We start from the raw sequence: 18,262 nt of genomic DNA, 5'->3' as shown, positions 1-18,262 counted from the left end.
GAGGTGATGTAATAGGACCCCTTTAACTGCTGGTGCCTCCAACAGCCTGTAAACCCAGCCAGGGATGGGAAAACACACACACACACACACACACCCGCACAAACACACACACACACAGAGAGAGAGAGAGAGAGAGAGACAGAGAGAGACAGACACACACACACAGACATACGCACAGAGAGAGACACATGCACAGAGCGAGAGAGAGAAAGACACACAAACATATACATGCAGAGACACGCAGAGAGAGACACACACACACACACACACACACACATCCTCACTTTACTCTTTGGGTCGGTAGGTGCTGCTATTGCTGTTGCTATTTAAAAGAAGCTGAAGCGAAGCACTCAGACTTATTGAGGCCAGGCCGTGCTCTGATATTAATAGCCAGGCTTGACAGTGGAGGAGCTGGGGGAGTCTGAGCACCAGGCTGCCATGGTGATACACAAACCCCCAGGTGAACAACCCCTCATTTATTAACAAGAGTCAGGGGCAGCCATGGAACGGACGAGAGTCACCTCCATCTCTATCCTCCTCTCCTTTCTAAATGCTGCCAGCCAGCAAAATTCCTCAATTCGTATTAATCTTTACTCTGCCTGGGTCCAGCCAGTCTGCTGTTTAACACTGAAGCTACTCCATCATTACCCAATGTTGAACTGAAACTCAATTGTGGAGACTCATTGCTATCCCAGCCTTTGGTCCTGACTGCATCCCTATTGCCCAGTTATGTGCTCTTCACTGGCGTCCAGTTGAAACATCGTTCATGGTGGGGTTTGCCAGGACAGTACGCCAAGCGTGCCGAATGCTGAGCAATTAGCGTGCACGGGCAGAAAACCATGTTAACAAATGCAGTTCAGCTGGCATGCCTGTCTGTCTGCCTTGTGGGAGAATTCCACCAGTGCACTACATACTGCAAAAGACACCTCATACTACTGGCTTACATCACCCAGCAAATACATCATGCTCACATACACATAATGTGGAATTCATATTCAAACTCGGCATGCAAAAACGCTAATCAGAATTGTAAATGCATGCAAATGATGGACACGGGACACAAAATGAGAGGTTCGTTTCTACCTGCGCTGTGAATATTTATCAAGGTTTCAATTCATGCCGTTATGGCTTCAGACAACAACCAATTAATAGAATCACTGCTTCTTTGAATCAGCCGCGTCGTGTAATTGAACATTCCCAATCCCTCTGCTTGTCTCTCTCTTCCCTATCTCTGCCCCTCTCCGTCTCTCTCTCTTCCCTATCTCTGCCCCTCTCCGTCTCTCTCTCTCTTCCCTATCTCTGCCCCTCTCTGTCTCTGCCCCTCTCCGTCTCTCGCTCTCTCTCTTCCCTCTCTCTCTCTCTCTCTCTCTCGCTTCTCTTTTGAAGGACACAATAAAAAGCTTGTCTGCTAAATAAACATTTGTACTTGGTGATTGCATTCTTCTGTCCACAAGGTTTTTTGTGAAGTTCACTGCAGGGAACATTTTGCTCTGTGCCAATCCTGCACAAGCAAGGCAGTGTCGCCCACCTCCATTTGAACACCCCGCGAAACATGACTTTTTGGGGTGTGTTTTTTTCATTAAAGAACGGCTAAAGAATTTTTTTTTTTTTTTTTCAATTCCAGTTTCTTATCTTTTAAATCAGACCTGATGTCACTTACAATTGTGAATGTGCAAGTTGAACCAGTGAATGGAGTTGATTTGATCACTTCTGGGGACCCTATTTGTTTGAAAACAGTTCTATAGCACGTTTCTGTACTTGTAGCTGTGATTATTATTGCTGCATTATTAAAACTAAACAGAGTAAACATGTTAATGTGGGTTGTTGTTTGTTAATTTTGAGTGTAATTGTAATTACTGCAGCATAATTGTAAATGTAATTGAGCACAATAGCATTGTAATTGTCCAATCACAATCGACCGCAGGTCTGGCATCAGTACCAGGATGCTGCAGTGAATCAACAGCGTGTATTTGAAATATTTGCTTAATGAACTGAGAGAAAAACAGCACAATAAAACGTTAATAAAGACGACAATGGATTTTAAAGCAATGGGTAAGTTCTCCTTTAAGAAGAGAGCTAGCAAAACTGGATTCAATTACAAAGGAAACACTTAAAAAAAAAACGCTCCCAGAGGAAAATTCCAGTCTGCACAAGCAGGAGAGCCACCTGTCACAGCCACTATTCATCCATCGTTTTAACCCACTTGTATCAATTTTCTACAGCCAGGGGTCACCGCATGCCAACGCTTTGGTAAGTACCAGAGACACACTCCAGGCTATTCCCAGCCCTGTGTATTGTCCCACATTTCACACAATCCCTCCCAAACCCAGCTCTCGAGTTAATTACACGAGCGGCCGGTGAACGGCTGACTCCCGCTCACCCACGGAGCCTGACGAACACTTTCACACTCATCACTCACTCACTCACACTGTCGGGGTAACAGTGTGTGTGGGTGTGTGTAGGGGGGGTGGAAGTCCTAGACCAAAAAAAACCAACTAATAGGGATCGGTAACCCTGCCATATGAAACACATACTTTTGTGTAAAGGTCTTGTAATTAAATTCTTACATAAAACGGAGGGCATGCATTATAGAATACATCAAAGCTCCCTTTTGTTACCAAGCAGTAACAGAGCATCTGACCTCCACAGAAAGCAATGAGAGGGCAGTCACTTGTTACCCTGCAGCGCGTGGCCTGTCTGGCAGGGGTGGCTGGCAGAGTGGGCACAGACATTGGCTGGCCCTTATCACAGCGGAGCAGAGTTTTTCCACATGGGTACCCAGCAATCAGCGCCCTCGGATCAGGCAGAGGCACGGATGAATGCAGGGATTGCCGTAGAAGCCAGCTGCTGTCCCCTTCAATCCCAGCCCTCCCTCTGCCCCCACCTTTGAGATCAGCTCTCCGTCTCTGGCATGCGAGATTCCCATCCACAGAAGGCACTAATTCAGGCACACGTTGACACGACTGCCTCGACAACATAAACCACTAAATGGATTTTAATTAACAAGCCCGCTTACGGAGTTTACAGACATCTTGCATCTTAATTGCCCTTAATGACATTCCTCTGCTGATATCTTGTTTAAGAGCCTGGCAATAATAACAACGTTTAACTGAAATCGACATTTCAGTTTTCATTTTATTTTTATGGGAGTTTATGTTTTGGAAGCATGATTAATTTGATAGCGAGCAGATGACAATAGAACGTGTCTGAGGGTGCTGGATGGTGCAGAGGATTCTGGTAGAGTGGGGGTGTGTGTGTGTATTATATCTAAATATCCAAATGCATTAATCTATACAGCACCACTGAAACGCTGCAAGTGCTTACCGTACTGCAATTCCCTTGGCAAAACCTGAATAAAACCCAGGACTGCCAAGAAAGCTTGATGAATTACTTCAGAGAAATGGGCAGAGATGCTAGATCATCAATTCATTTATTTAAATCGTTTTTTTGTAAACTTATTATTAGCTCGCTGTTACCTGGAATATCGGAATAATCACATGACTCTCCTTGTGACCCCTGGGACAGTGGGGTTGTTTCAGGAGAGAGGAGGGCTGGGGAGTGGTGCAGCATTAGCACTGCGAAACTGTGCAGAGAGCTCCCTTAGAGCGCTCTCGATCTGCAGCCCCCAGGACACGCTGCAGAAAACTGGGATCAAAACAAAGCTGACAGACCAGAGAGAGAGAGAGTCACAACAGTATTGTTTAAGAAAACATTCAAGGCAGATGCCAGTTAAAAATGCTCCAAAGAATTAGAGAGTAGCCTGTCCTCACATGAGGGCAATGGCACATGGTTAATAAGGTCTGAACTCTGAGTCCAGCACTCGGCTCTCTAAGCTCTACAGGGTGGGATCAGCAGACACCATGCACAGCACAAGCACTGTCATTAGAGTGCAGGGACACCGCGTGTATCAGAGACTCTGTGAATCGGGGCGTCTGTTTAGCGTGTGCTTGTGTTTGAGTGTGTCTCTCAGTGTCTAAGTGTCCCAGTGTGGCTTCAGGCTGAAGAGGTGCTCCGGACTCCAGCTGCTCACCAAGTGCTCCATTAGTAAACCACTCTGAGCCTGTTAGAGCCTGCCTGCCTGCCTGCATCCCTCCCTCCCACAGAAACAAGGTTTAAATGTGCAGCCTTGCTGCACTTACAGGGATTGGTAAGAAGACTCCTATTCCAGGTTTTACTGCGAGCTGAGATTAACCACAGTCCACATTAGACAACAAGCTCAGGAGTGTCTTATTAAGCTCATTGTAAAACCTGGAATGCATCAAAGTGCTATGAATTACACACACATTAAGCTTCTGCAGTAGGAGTGGATTAATGCCCAATATTAATATTGCATTAGGTTACAGGCAGCCTCTACTCTAGTCTGTTGAATCCATTGAGCGACGGTGCCAGAGCAGAGAGGCGGAGTGTGAGGAGTGGGTAGCACTTTGTGCTGGAAATGGTTCCTATCAAGAGGAATAAGCACACATAATGGGTGTTTTCATATGAAACAGCAGCTGAATGAATCAGTCCGCCACGTATTGCAAAAGAGCAGAGGAATAAATAACAGCTTTCCCTAAATCGTTCCATTAAAATGTAAATTTCCACACACACTGCACAGCGCTCGCTGAAACCCGCCACGGCCGTCCCCATTGACTATACTGTGGCGGGTGTTTCCTGTACATTTTACTTTATTATTATTACATATAAACACATATAATTCAGACTTATAAATCATATTAAAAGGACTACATAATCAAGCACTAAAATTGTTCTTTGAAAGAGTTGACTATGTGCCTGCCTTTATTTTTTCTTGCAATACATTACAATGCTAAAAACAAACTAACTATTGGCGTTGGAATTAGATTTTTCTGTGGACCGGACACTGGAAATACATCTTCTCCGAACCTTCATCGGTTTCAAATCCCCGGTACTTCTGAGAAACGAGGATCAGCAATGTATCGTTCAATCCGCCTCAATAAAGAGTCTGAATCTTCACTCCACTGCAGCTGTGAGTGACTCTGTATAATGAATGTTATGAAACACAAACAATACCGGCGCTCAGACATTAATGAACCCGCTGGGTCCCAGCAGCGACTCTGCAGCGGAAACACAAAAGAAAACATCTCCCAGAAGAACGAGGCTCTGCAGGGCCAGTGTCTCCAAAACCAGCAGGATCCCCGAAACGAGAGAAGGACGACTCTCCGACACCCCCCCCCCCCTCCTCTCCTCTCCTCTCCTCCCCTCTCTCCCCTCCTCTCCTCCCCTCTCTCCCCTCTCCCCTCTCCCCTCAAAGCATCCAAAAAAAACCTTTTCATTTTTTTTACTCTGCAGTTATACCTCCCATAGATAGATAGATAGATAGAAAGATAGATAGATAGAGATAGATCGATATAAATATATATATATAGATGCATAGATATAGTATTTGATCTATTTGACCAAACTAGACCCAAAGTTGTATTCAGATTATTTTTCTTGCTTATTGGTGACTCCAAGTTCAAAGGTTCATTTTTTTATATTATGTTATTATTATTATTATTATTATTATTATTAATTCTACTACAACAGTCTGTGCTTGCTGGAGACCTCTAGCAAACACAGCTGATCAATCAGTCTGCTGGCAATTAATACTGGCGTTGCGGCAACAGTAAATTAACTAATTCATCCTGACTAATTGGATACAGAGTGGATGAGTGGAGCAGGTGTTTCAGTGTGTCAGTGTGTGTGTGTGTGTGTGTCAGTGTCTTGTTAATTTAAAGCGATAGTGCCCCGCAGCACAATATAACTCTACTTCGTCAAACTTGGACTGCAATGTGAGGCAGGGGGGACTGCAATACCTGCGGACCAACATGTAGGGGAGGGCAGCCTAACAGAGTTACACATGATCAAACTCCATTATGGTAGACCCATCACCAATGCCATTTGTCTGTCTGATCAGTTGTCTCTGGAGGACTAACCCTCGGGAGCGTCAGAGCCAATGTGACGCTCCCTCCAGAATCCCCAGTGAAGACCAGAGACAGCCAGGACACGGTCCTGCTCACCATGTGGCCGTGCCTGAACCAGGGGAGACCTCGGGGACACTCAAAGATTTTCGTTTTTTCAATTGATCTAAAAACCAGCGTCATCAAAAAATAAAAATAAATAAAAAAAGAACCCTCTTGAGATTTGTAATATTGCTTTCATCACAGCCATCAATAAAACAGACTAATCTACACTGCTGGATGTGTGGTTTCTAGAACCTTAGGCCCTTTATATATTATATTAAAGAAACTAAATGAAACACTGTCGAGTTTGTCCTGGCGCCGCGAGTATCTCAAGGAGATGAGAAAGGAAACTGAGCTGTCAGCCTGATGCCTGACCTGTGATTAACCTGAACAAACACTCAGGGTTTAATTCAGCTTTCTCTAAGCTGAGAAACGGTCATCTCTCCCTAAAAAGAAGAGCAAAAGTATAATAAAACCACTCCAGCAGAGAAACAAACAACTCCTGCCTGAGTGAGTGCGTCACTAGAGTGCTGCTCAGCATCTCCTATCCTGCTCATTACAGAAATCAAGGGGTTTCAATTCAAGGACATTTTCAAAGTGTTTTTGCGTGTGTTAAGGTGCTTTGATTTCGGGGGCTGCTCTTCTGCTCTGGCCCTGGCCTGCCATGGGACACATGTAACCAGGACTAGACAAGCGCCACCAACTCTTACAGTCAAGAACCTTCATCCCAAAGACAAGTCTCTCCTCCAAATCAGAAACCTTTCAAAGCGGAGAAGAAACCAAAGCAATAAGTCTGTCCTTCTGCATTCAAGTTCCTTCAGCACATGCAACAAAAACACTGCTGAAGTCATGAGCCGTAATGTTCACTTCACGGAGGGCTTGACCTTAAGAGTGTGTGATGAAGTGCTTGTCTAAATACTGCACTGCACTGCACAGGCCTGAGCTATAATACCAGTCTGAGTCACTGGCACTGTATCAGGTTCCTGCATTGCGATACAGCAGCAGACTGTGGCTTCAGATACAGCAGCACAGAGTCTGTGTGTGTGTGTGTGTGTGTGCGTGTGTGTGCGTGTGTGTGTGTGGGTGGGTGAGAGAGAGAGACTAACGTCCTCCCAGCTTACTCCACAGACTTCACCCCTGACACAACTGGAGACTTTATGCAAGAAACTACCACACCACACAAGAGATCTCCCACAAAGAATATGCTGCATAACATGAGATCACGTGCTAGATTCTGGAGGCACGTTGTGTATGAATAATGTGTTTACTAAGTTCTGCTATAAAATGCACGTTTGCAAGTACCGTACACACATGCATCGAGAAACGTATTAAAATCAGGTGGAAATAAAACTCCCATTCCATAGCAGCTTGATCCATTCCTAGTTTAATAAGACACGCCTGTTACCTATACCCTGTGGCTAATAGTAAAACCTGGAATCGGTGAAACTGCTGTGCAATAGGGGTCTTATTTCCATCCCTGCAAATCCAATAACAAAACTGTCTTTAAAAGACACTGGCAAAGAGCAAGCAACGCATGCATGACGTTAAGATTTCAAAAATACTGGCATACAAAACAGACTTCAAAAGCACAGAACAGTACGAGGTCAGCCTGCGCCTCAGCGCTCTGGAACGACAATCAAAAGCAAGAACCGCAGACACAGGACGAGGCCGCTGCACGGCACAGGACGGGGCCGCTTCACGGCACAGGACCCCGTCTCCATGGAGGATCTCTCACTGTTTCCACTTTCATTCTTCAATGAAGAACGAAGACATGGGGCTCTTAGAGATCAGAATCAATCCTGTCTGCTATTGATCCAGCACCTGGGCAGACTGCCTATTCTAATTGAATGTCTTTTATGTTGTTATATTATCCTGTATTGAGTTGCATCGCATTGTATTAACTTGCTTTGCATTGTGTGTTATGCACCGTTTCTGACTCTGGGTCAAACTACCCCTGCAGGTCATTAAAGACGAAGTAGATTCAAATTTTCATTTTAATATATATATATATATATTTCACTTGGTTCCTTTGCTCCCATACTGAATACTTCCCATTCTTCCTGGCTCAGATTACAGATTATAAAGGCTACTGTAGTCCCTGTAGACAGGGCTCACTACACAGGAACAGGACTTCTATACTTCTCATGCAAAATCGTCTGCATTTAAAGTCCACTTTCAGCTCGTCATTATAAGCAGGCTTCACTGCATAATGTGCTCATTACACTGTCAGGGTGTCTCAGCACAGCAGCTTGTGTTTGCGTGTTTGTGTCTCTGACTAACTGGCTCCCCATGCGATCTATACCATACACTGGCCTGTGGGTTATCAATGACATCACTGCCGCCCACTGGCGACACCTGCTGGGTAGAGGTGGGATGGGCACGGCTCCATACTCCCTCACACACGCGTTCCCCCACCGCTCTCATCCCAGTCAGAGTTTATAAGGCTCAGTGTTGAGAATCAAAAAATTATAACGTAATGGACTGTTTCTCTGCTCCTCCAGCACAGAGCAGAGGGAGGCTGTTGAGAAAGTAGAAGGGCCTCTCTTTCTCTGCTCCACCAGCACAGAGCAGAGGGAGGCTGTTGAGAAAGTAGAAGGGCCTCTCTTTCTCTGCTCCTCCATCACAGAGAAGAGGGAGGCTGTTGAGAGAGTAGAAGGGCCTCTCTTTCTCTGCTCCTCCAGCACAGAGCAGAGGGAGGCTGTTGAGAGAGTAGAAGAGCCTCTCTTTCTCTGCTCCTCCAGCACAGAGCAAAGGGAGGCTATTGAGAGAGTAGAAGGGCCTCTCTTTCTCTGCTCCTCCAGCACAGAGCAGAGGGAGGCTATTGAGAGAGTTTGAAGAGGACAGCACAGTGAGATTAGCAGTGAAGGTCCTCGAGATCGCATTGTAATGGAATTGGCAGCACTTCATTCTCTGATCGCTAACGAGACTGCTCTGTGTGTGTGTGTCAGTGTGTGTCTGCGGGGGTCAGCGTGTCGGAGTGCGTGTGAGGGTCACTGGGTCCCACTGTGACCAATGCACACCGTGCAGAATTTTTTTTTTTATTTTATTTTTTTTTAAACTCAGGAATTAAATCTTCTGCACAGACCTGCACTGATCCCTCTGAATCCACTGTAACTACTCAGCACAAAGCTAGAGTGAGTGCAGAAGGCACTGCAGATGAAGGAGGCTTTGCAGATTGATGGCATTGCATTGCACTGAAGCTCACAACAGTAAGATCAGCCAAGGCTCACAGCGCTGTGGAATGTCTAATAGAGCCCCTGCCTGTGCAGCAATGGGGCCTGCATGCAGCCTATGTGAATGAGGCTCCCCTCCACCACCCTGTCCTTGCGTCCCTCTGTCTCGCAGAGTGCAGTCCCAGCGAAGGTGCGTTATCCAGCGCTGCAGCACACACACACACACACAGAGACACAAACACACAGACACACACACACACACACACACACGTACGGATATGCACAAACAAACACAGACAAGCTCACACACAGACACCTCTGCACCAATAATGAACTTGGTTATCCACGGAGGGCAGCTCCAAACCTCAGTACGTTTCTCCCCCCCACAGAACCAAGTTCCCTCGACAGGATTCAAGTGCATGCAAAGAAACGATCTGCAGACAAGCAGCAATTTTCTATGGACGAGAAAAACACAGCAGCATGGAAAATAAAAAATAAAAAAGTTTGGACTTCTCGTTATTATTAAATTACTGCTGTGTTTTTTCTATTAAATGCGAACAAGTCCTCTTACGAATCAAGCTTCTTTGCCGCTCAAATGCTTAAGCCCATCAATGTTTATATAAAAAGGCATAAATTATGAACAAATCGCAGTGCAAATTGATAGCAATGTGATCGGACTGAGCGGTGAGATGAAAGCTAGAGGACTGATCTGTGTAAATCGAGTCAGCCTCGGGAACACATGCTGCCTTCCTCCCAGGAAACCTGCTTTTATTTCTCTCTACCTCTGGCCACCTCCCGTGTGGCAATGCAAACACTCCATAACCTTTGCATTAAAGCTGCATGAAGCCTGACGTGCGCCTAATTGAACTTCGACATCTGCTTTGTAAATGCCCAGACGCGTTATTAGAATGTGAAATGGTGGGTTGTATTGTTATCGATTCCCCTGGCAGAGGTCCCAGAGAAGCGGCGCGCCACACAGACTCCGCGTCAGCCTCCAGAACGTATTGAGATGAACGAGTGGGGGAGCCTCGCACACAGCTAGGAGGCCTCTCTGTGCTAACGGCACTGCGAGGGAGAGCCTGTGAAACAGGGCATGCTTTACCCTGCCTGCTGCGTGCGTACCCGACACGACTCGACGAGAGCAGGGCCACGTGAAACCAAGGCACCGAGAGAACAGCGACTTTACGAAACGGAGACAAAGAATGGACTGCTTTAATACCGGGGTGTCAGGCGCCACAGGCAGAACATCCTAACAAACACAATATATAGCATTGCCTGCGACGCTGGACTTTAAGCACATCCTGTGTATGTATATATATTCTATATAAAGAGAGACATCACTTCCAAAGTTCTACCCCCTCAGCTCAGCTGTCAGTCAGACTGACAGGCATGGCTCAGACTCTGCTCGCTCGCTCTCTGCTGACAAATTGATTTCATTTACCCTCCGCCCGCTTTCCTCCCCTTCCTTCATCCAGCCAGCAGTGTTTTGAAAGCCTCTATTTCAGCTCTAACCCAGACCCTCGTTATGCACAGCAGCCTTTTTAAGCTGGCAGCTATCGACGGTGCTGAAGTGGATCGGTATTACATCGTTAAGTGAATAATAATGATGATGTCTGCTTTCCGCTCCGCCAGGCGCGTTACACACTCAATCAGAACTTCTAGAGTCACAGGCGCCGTCAACGCACAGTCACAACTCTACAGAAACACCAGGGAGGGGGTCAGCTTCTCAAAACTGCCCCACGCAACATTATGAAACACTCCACTGAAATGCAGCGTGTCGTTTACAATGTTATTTTCAAACCTGACCTATACTGCAGTCGTTCTGCGTCATGAGCACGCAAACACAATCACAGAGAACCAGCAGTTGAGGCGAGTACCCTCTATCACCCCCGAGAGGGGAGAGGAGCTGGAGAACTGCCATTAATCCCACTCAATCCATTACGCGTGGTCCCAGAGGAAGTGTGTGTGTGAGTGAGAGAGAGGTAGTTTAAAAGCCCATTCGAAACAAGGTTAACTTTGAGGGAATGCTTCACAAGGATAAAGCAATCTTATCTTTATGAACTATTACCGGGAAGAGGGTGAAAATTCTTAACAATCTAACACTGTCTTGGTCTGGGCAGGTCATTAGAACAGCTACTTGAGACTGAAGCATGGTGCAACCCTCCCCCACCCCTCCAGTGGAGCCGAGATGGTACGTGCTGAATCCACAGAATGCTAAAATAAGTTTTCAGGACACAGTCTTTCACCAACAAACAAACCAATCTAGAACACTTTTAATAGAAAGTCCTTCAGCTGGACCTAGTTTTGTTTGCTCTGCAGGGCTGCAGAATTGTTGCGGCCAAAATTTTGGGAGCCGACAGGAGCATTGTAACGTCAGCGTCGGACCCCCTTCTTAGCTATGATTTGCTAATCGAATCTCTTATCAAATTCTAAGTGGAATGGGAATATTAAAGCCTAGCCTAGAACCTTTGTTAATTCTAGAATCATTTGGTTCCGGAAGGTTTGGACATTCCGCTGCCCTGATGCTGTGGTTTACTGTTCATTTCTAGTACTCTAGATTCTCTATGCAGTGGAAGGGGTCTAATCTAATGAAGCGGTCCTGGTTATAATAATATTACATCGATGGAGTGCTCTTGTCAAAGTATGACGCGTTACTCAAAGCAGGCTTGAGCTGAAGCTGGGATATTGTTTTTATTGTGGTTAATAAGTATATTAGGATGGAAATAAGGCTCCCATTGTACAGCAGTTTGATCCATTCCTGGGTTTACTAAGAGTTTAATAAGACACACTAATAATAATAATAATGATAATCCTAAATACACTTAATGCAAACTGGTCCGTTTTTTTTAGCACTTAGTAAAGGTGTAAAAACAGGGAGCTTAGCAAAAGCAGCTCAAGGCGTTACACAGCAGTCTGCCCGAGAGCCGGGATTAAAAGGGTCTGTGAGCTTCGGGAATATCGTCTTCTATTATTATTCCGGTTCTCTGGCCGAAGCACTTTAGGTGGTTTTGTTAAGTGGTGTCTGTAAATCGCTCGGAATAATCCAATTCCATCAGATCCAATTCCCACATCCGGGCCTCTCCCGCTTCTCCCACAACTTAACCCTCGCTGCTCCACAAATTCCCAGCCCGTTCCGCACAACTCTGTCGCTACACACACTGAAGGGAGGATTCAGAATGCATCTTCCATTCAGTCATCCAAATTCTAGTTCCAGAGACGGAAATAAGACTCCCATTGCATAGCAGTTTGATCCATTCCGGAGCTTGTTACCTGTACACCGGGGCAGATCAAGCTCGTAGTAAAACCTGGAATGGGTGAAACTGCTCTGCAATGGGAGTCTTGCTTCCGTATCTGAACTCAAAATACAGATCATAAATCTGTATCGTACCAGTCCTGACCTTGCTGTTTGTTTCTCTGGAGATCTGAGCATCATCACAATCCAAGACGACACACTGGAGGCCAGATCCTTCGAAGAAAGTTCTTCCTAGCGTGCTTGTATTTCTCAGATCTGGCCAGATCGCAGGGGCATACTGGAGTTAGTCTAGCCTGACAGCAATCTACAGCACGTAATAATTAATTGTAATCATTCTCATCACGCAAGACGACCGTGCTGAACGAGGAATCTGTATTGACGTCTTGTTTCTGAGCTGTCCTGCAAAGCTGCTTCAACTGCCAGAGCTCCGAGTGCTAGATAATAAATTGATCCTGCAAGCTGAGAGTGTATCTAATATGTATTAGCATCGGGATACACAAGGGAGGGAGAGAGAGAGAGAGAGAGAGAGAGAGAGAGAGAGAGAGAGAGAGAGAGAGAGAGAGAGAGAAACTGAGACACCGTCCACTCTCTCCTGTACCGATGCACACTGAGAAGCAGGGAGGGGTCCCTCTCTGCAGAGAAACAAACACAAAAAGAAACAGGTCCGTGCGTAACACACAGAATCCTCAAAGAAGAAATCACATGCCAGCGTCCGCTGCAAGCGACCACCCCCTAGATGCCAGCCCTGCAGGTGCCCGGCTAGTGACCCGGGGAGGTGACACAGTCGCTATCCCGCAGCAGCACCGGAGCTACTAACCCTATCCCCCAGTGCAAAGCTTGCTCCAGTTTCAAAATAATAAAAAAAAAGTGTTTATGTTTCATAGAGAGACATAAACAACTCTGAGTGTTCATTTCAGAAGCTGCTACACATGACTTAGTCTAGAGAGCGCTCAGTGCTGTCCTGGGGATCTGAGAGCCAGCGAATTCAATACAGTCTAGTATACAGAGCCAGCTAATTCAATACAGTCTAGTATAGAGAACTCAGTGCTGTACTGGGGATCTGAGAGCCAGCTAATTCAATACAGTCTAGTATAGAGAACTCAGTGCTGTACTGGGGATCTGAGAGCCAGCTAATTCAATACAGTCTAGTATAGAGAACTCAGTACTGTACTGGGGATGTGAGAGCCAGCAAACTCAATACAGTCTAGTATAGAGAACTCAGTACTGTACTGGGGATGTGAGAGCCAGCAAACTCAATACAGTCTAGTATAGAGAACTCAGTACTCTACTGGGGATCTGAGAGCCAGCTAATTCAATACAGTCTAGCATAGAGAACTCAGTGCTGTACTGGGGATCTGAGACCAGCTAATTCAATACAGTCTAGTATAAAGAACTCAGTACTCTACTGGGGATCTGAGAGCCAGCTAATTCAATACAGTCTAGTATAGAGAACTCAGTGCTGTACTGTGGATCTGAGAGCCAGCTAATTCAATACAGTCTAGTATAGAAAACTCAGTGCTGTACTGGGGATCTGAGAGCCAGCTAATTCAACACAGTCTAGTATAGAAAACTCAGTGCTGTACTGCAGATGTGAGATCCAACGGCAGGAGTGCTAGTTTGGCAGATCACCTCCCAGCCCAGCGGTTTCATTATTTATTTTTCACGGGGCGGTGATAATTAATACTGCCGAAGAAACGATGCTATCGCACCTCAGTGCAAAAACGAGCTCCCCTTCTTTCCAAACTCAAAGACTGCTTTAATTAACGACCATGCAATTTTAATTAAAAAATGCAGCGCGCGGTTCCGACTTTCTTGTTTTTAATTATTGCAAAAGCCCATTCCTGCCAGCTATCAGGAATAAAAGGGAGGAGAGGAGAAAAGAAAAAAAAGGACAGGAATAGCCAAGCTGGCTGTTCAATGAGATTTGTATTATTATCATCATCATTATTAATGTGTGCTTTTTTATCCTCCTCATCATTTTCAAATTCTGCTTGAATCAGCCAAACAAAACAGTTCTAGTGTATGCACTGCCCACAGTGAAACGACAGTCAAAAAATAACTGGGCTACCGGCTGTGCAATTAGCTAGATTAATGCCCTCAGTTCACACTTAACAAGGCCATGTCGCAGGTTTGGGATTTACGTAAGCAAACCATTTCATTTTACTTCCCTGAGATAACCCCGGGAAATTATAACACAGCGCTGTGCTCCCTCGAGTCTAGCGCTGCTCGTTATATCTCGGGTCCAGTCACTGCGGCAGAAATGCGCTTTAGAGGAGACAGAAGGAGAAGCTAAACGCCCCACCTAGACCTGAAGCTGGAAATGGATTCCACGTTGGGGCGCCACTGCGCTCATGGGTTGAATCTGGATCAGTCGGGGTATTATTAAAACGGAACACAGTGAAGGAAGTGAACTTAAAAGGGCTGTGATCATAAGGTGGTCTGGAGAACATGAAGATCGATTGTGGAATCCCTTCAAACGGGGGCTGACGTGGATAGGGCTGGTATCAGGATTTCAAAGGCTCGGACAGGACCCCTCGCTCCTCCCCTGGCAGACGCACTGCTCTGAATTAGCAGGTGTGACAGTGAAGGAATCTCTTACCTCTCGATGATGTCAGCGACAGCGCAGGCGAACATCTGGAGTCCCTCCGGCATCTGGAGAGCGACTGGGAAGAGAGGAGCGCGAGACAGCGAGTCAGAGAGAGAGAGAGAGAGAGAGCGAGAGAGAGAGAGACAGAGAGAGAGGGGGGGGGGGGGGCTTCACGTAACAAAGGGAGCTTTTTATATACTGTAGGTCAGACACCATGCTCAAGTGCAAAGGCGAATTTCCAGACAAGAATACAGTCCTTTAACAGTACAAAACCAGAAAGAAACCAGACTTTTTTTTTTTATTATATAGAAAATCTGCCAGCTCAAGTGGCCCACACTCTGTGGTGGTTGATGATGATGACACATAAACCACATGGGAGGTGTACTCAGAATTTAAGAAGTACGTATCAGCCAGTATTAAATACATCCATTCATTCATTCATGTGTTGATTTCAAAACAAGAAAAGCGGTCCTTCCTTCACCTGTACAACTGTGTACCAATCAATGGCAATTAACGTTCCTAAAAGCAGCAACAACGTGGCGTAAGAGGGTTAGTAACGCCTGTTAGTTCACTTGAGCAAGAACGACCCCTAACCTTTGACCCTGCTACACAACATGGCTTGACACAAAGCCCACAGAGAACAATTATTTCAGGATTCAGGTGAATGTTCCACCATTCGTTCATTTTTCATTAGCTGAACAGAACATGACTTAAATAAATGAAAAATTTCACCCATTGCTGTAACCAGGTATCTAAAGACAAAGTAAAAAAAACACACACACACACAACAAGCAGATGGATAGCAGAACAGGGCCTGGGAGAGAACAACAAATACAACGTGGATTAGAAAGCCTTGTTTCTAACACCATTACAGATGTGTTGTAAATGAGCACAACCTCTCCATGACTGTGTTATTCACAGCCCTACAGAAAGTGTTGCAGTCCCCCCCCCCCCCCCCCGCCCCCCGCCTCCCGCCTCCCGCCTGTGCATTAGTCACAGGCTTCACTGCCGTCTGGGTGACGCTGGTAATTAAAAGGTGTCAGAGCCATTCCCTGTCATCTCCGATTATGAAGACCGGGTAAGTAAGTGTTAGAGAGGACTCAGGTGCAGGTTGGGAGATATGAGACCTGCTTGCTATTTACAGAAGACCACTGTTGGAGCTCCGTCCCGGGTCCTGTCGGGCATGCTGGCACACTGGAATCTTTTCAGTTGGAGCTCCGTCCCGGGTCCTGTCGGGCATGCTGGCACACTGGAATCTTTTCAGTTGGAGCTCCGTCCCGGGTCCTGTCGGGCATGCTGGCACACTGGAATCTTTTCAGTTGGAGCTCCGTCCCGAGTCCTGTCGGGCATGCTGGCACACTGGAATCTTTTCAGTTGGAGCTCCGTCCCGGGTCCTGTCGGGCATGCTGGCACACTGGAATCTTTTCAGTTGGAGCTCCGTCCCGGGTCCTGTCGGGCATGCTGGCACACTGGAATCTTTTCAGTTGGAGCTCCGTCCCGGGTCCTGTCGGGCATGCTGGCACACTGGAATCTTTTCAGTTGGAGCTCAGTCCCGGGTCCTGTCGGGCATGCTGGCACACTGGAATCTTTTCAGTTGGAGCTCCGTCGCGAGTCCTGTCGGGCATGCTGGCACACTGGAATCTTTTCAGTTGGAGCTCCGTCCCGAGTCCTGTCGGGCATGCTGGCACACTGGAATCTTTTCAGTTGGAGCTCCGTCCCGAGTCCTGTCGGGCATGCTGGCACACTGGAATCTTTTCAGTTGGAGCTCCGTCCCGGGTCCTGTCGGGCATGCTGGCACACTGGAATCTTTTCAATCACATTTAAAAACCTATTTGTTTGAGTTAGCTTATTTTAAAGCGCCTTGGGATTCTCTGCATGAAGAGCACCATATAAAACCAAACTGCATTGCATTGTCCAAGTGAGTCTGATCTACAACACATGCAGTGATTAGTAGAAAATGCATGCAAATAACCTTGCATAGAAAAACCACAGCAGACACACACACACACACACAGGATTGGAACAGTACCTCAATTCTCAGATTGAGGGATTTCTATTTTTGTCTCCAAGGTGCTTCGTACTGCCATCACAGCCCCCAGGCGCTGGTGTTAATATTCCTATTGATTGAGCCTTTGCGTGAGAACACACTCCCTCCCAGGGCCTGAAGAGGCTACCTTCTTCCCTCCCCAACAACCAATTAAGACATGCAACAACTAAGGACCAATGAACAAACAGCTACCTGCCAGCCTCGTAGAGCCGTGCCAAGCCAGGATGCTGCGTTTCCCTGGGGACCCTACAAACTGTAACACCACCACACACACACACACCTCTCTTCACTGACAGTGGAATTAATCATCATTAAACAGTAAATTAGTTTCTCCACTCAATTGTGGCAGCCAGGCCAGCGCTTAGCGCCTGGTTTAATAAGGAACCGATCGTTGGAGAGCCACTCAAGCAGCCCACGTCCTCACGTTCTTAGATGTTTTAGAGAAAAACAAGGGATGCATGAATGAAGGATTGGTCGATCGTGCTCTGCATTACACGGTCTACAAAAGTACTGCACTGTACACTTTAAAAACGATTCCGCAAGACAAACAGGCGGCTAATACAAACTACAGGGGCAAATCAAAACGCCCGGCCAACGAGACACAGCCCAAAACGTTTCCCTGTCAAACAGAATTCCCATTCAAATCTCAGAGAAGTAAGCTCAATTGTAACAAACAGGACTGAGAAAAACGCGTTTAGAACGGGTAACCTGTGAAAGAGGCAGGTGATCAGTTTACCTGTCGAATCTAGGTTTAACGGCGTGATGCATCAGTAACTAGGACGATCATCTCAAGCCTGCAATTGTTTTTACTCTCCGTGGTATATCTGAATCCAAAATGTGTCTTTGATGGCACCTGCTAGGCCCCCCAAGGCAGGGACAGAGGATTGCAATGGGCTCTGAAGGCCACGGCTAAGCAGTGATTGAAGCCGGATGGTGCAAGAGGGCTCCGAGCAGGAGGAAAGGATAAGCTCTGTGCTTCACCTCACCCGAACAGACAGCAAGGCAGCTTGCTCATTAACTACAAAGGGCGAATATATTAAGAGCGAAAGGTTACAGCACCCAGGGACACAGCAACAGTGTAGCATAACTGACAATCCCCGATTCAGGGAGCACCACGCAGCGTGGGGGTGAGTGTTTTGTGCATCTCTGTGTAAAGTGTTTTCAACAATGCATTGTTTTTCCTTTGATGAGCCCTGCGTTGTCTGTGTCACAGAAATCTATTATTCAATGGAATCCGGA

General features: G+C 46.4%; 1 protein-coding gene across 2 annotated transcripts in view; it reads right to left on the bottom strand.

Annotated features, from left to right (window-relative positions):
- LOC117429582 (2-(3-amino-3-carboxypropyl)histidine synthase subunit 1-like) overlaps positions 1 to 18,262 on the bottom strand; it is a 51,619-nt gene that overhangs the window by 29,141 nt on the left and 4,216 nt on the right. For both annotated transcript variants that reach the window (XM_059001034.1, XM_059001033.1), the window contains exon 3: positions 14,989 to 15,052. In XM_059001034.1, the coding sequence (XP_058857017.1) occupies positions 14,989 to 15,052 (64 nt within the window). The remainder of the gene's footprint in view (positions 1 to 14,988; positions 15,053 to 18,262) is intronic.

Source organism: Acipenser ruthenus, chromosome 26 (assembly GCF_902713425.1).
Source record: "Acipenser ruthenus chromosome 26, fAciRut3.2 maternal haplotype, whole genome shotgun sequence".
In the NCBI taxonomy this organism is placed as follows: Eukaryota; Metazoa; Chordata; class Actinopteri; order Acipenseriformes; family Acipenseridae; genus Acipenser; species Acipenser ruthenus.
The sequence above is the reverse complement of the archived record's forward strand: the minus strand, read 5'-3'. Positions and strand labels throughout refer to the sequence as shown.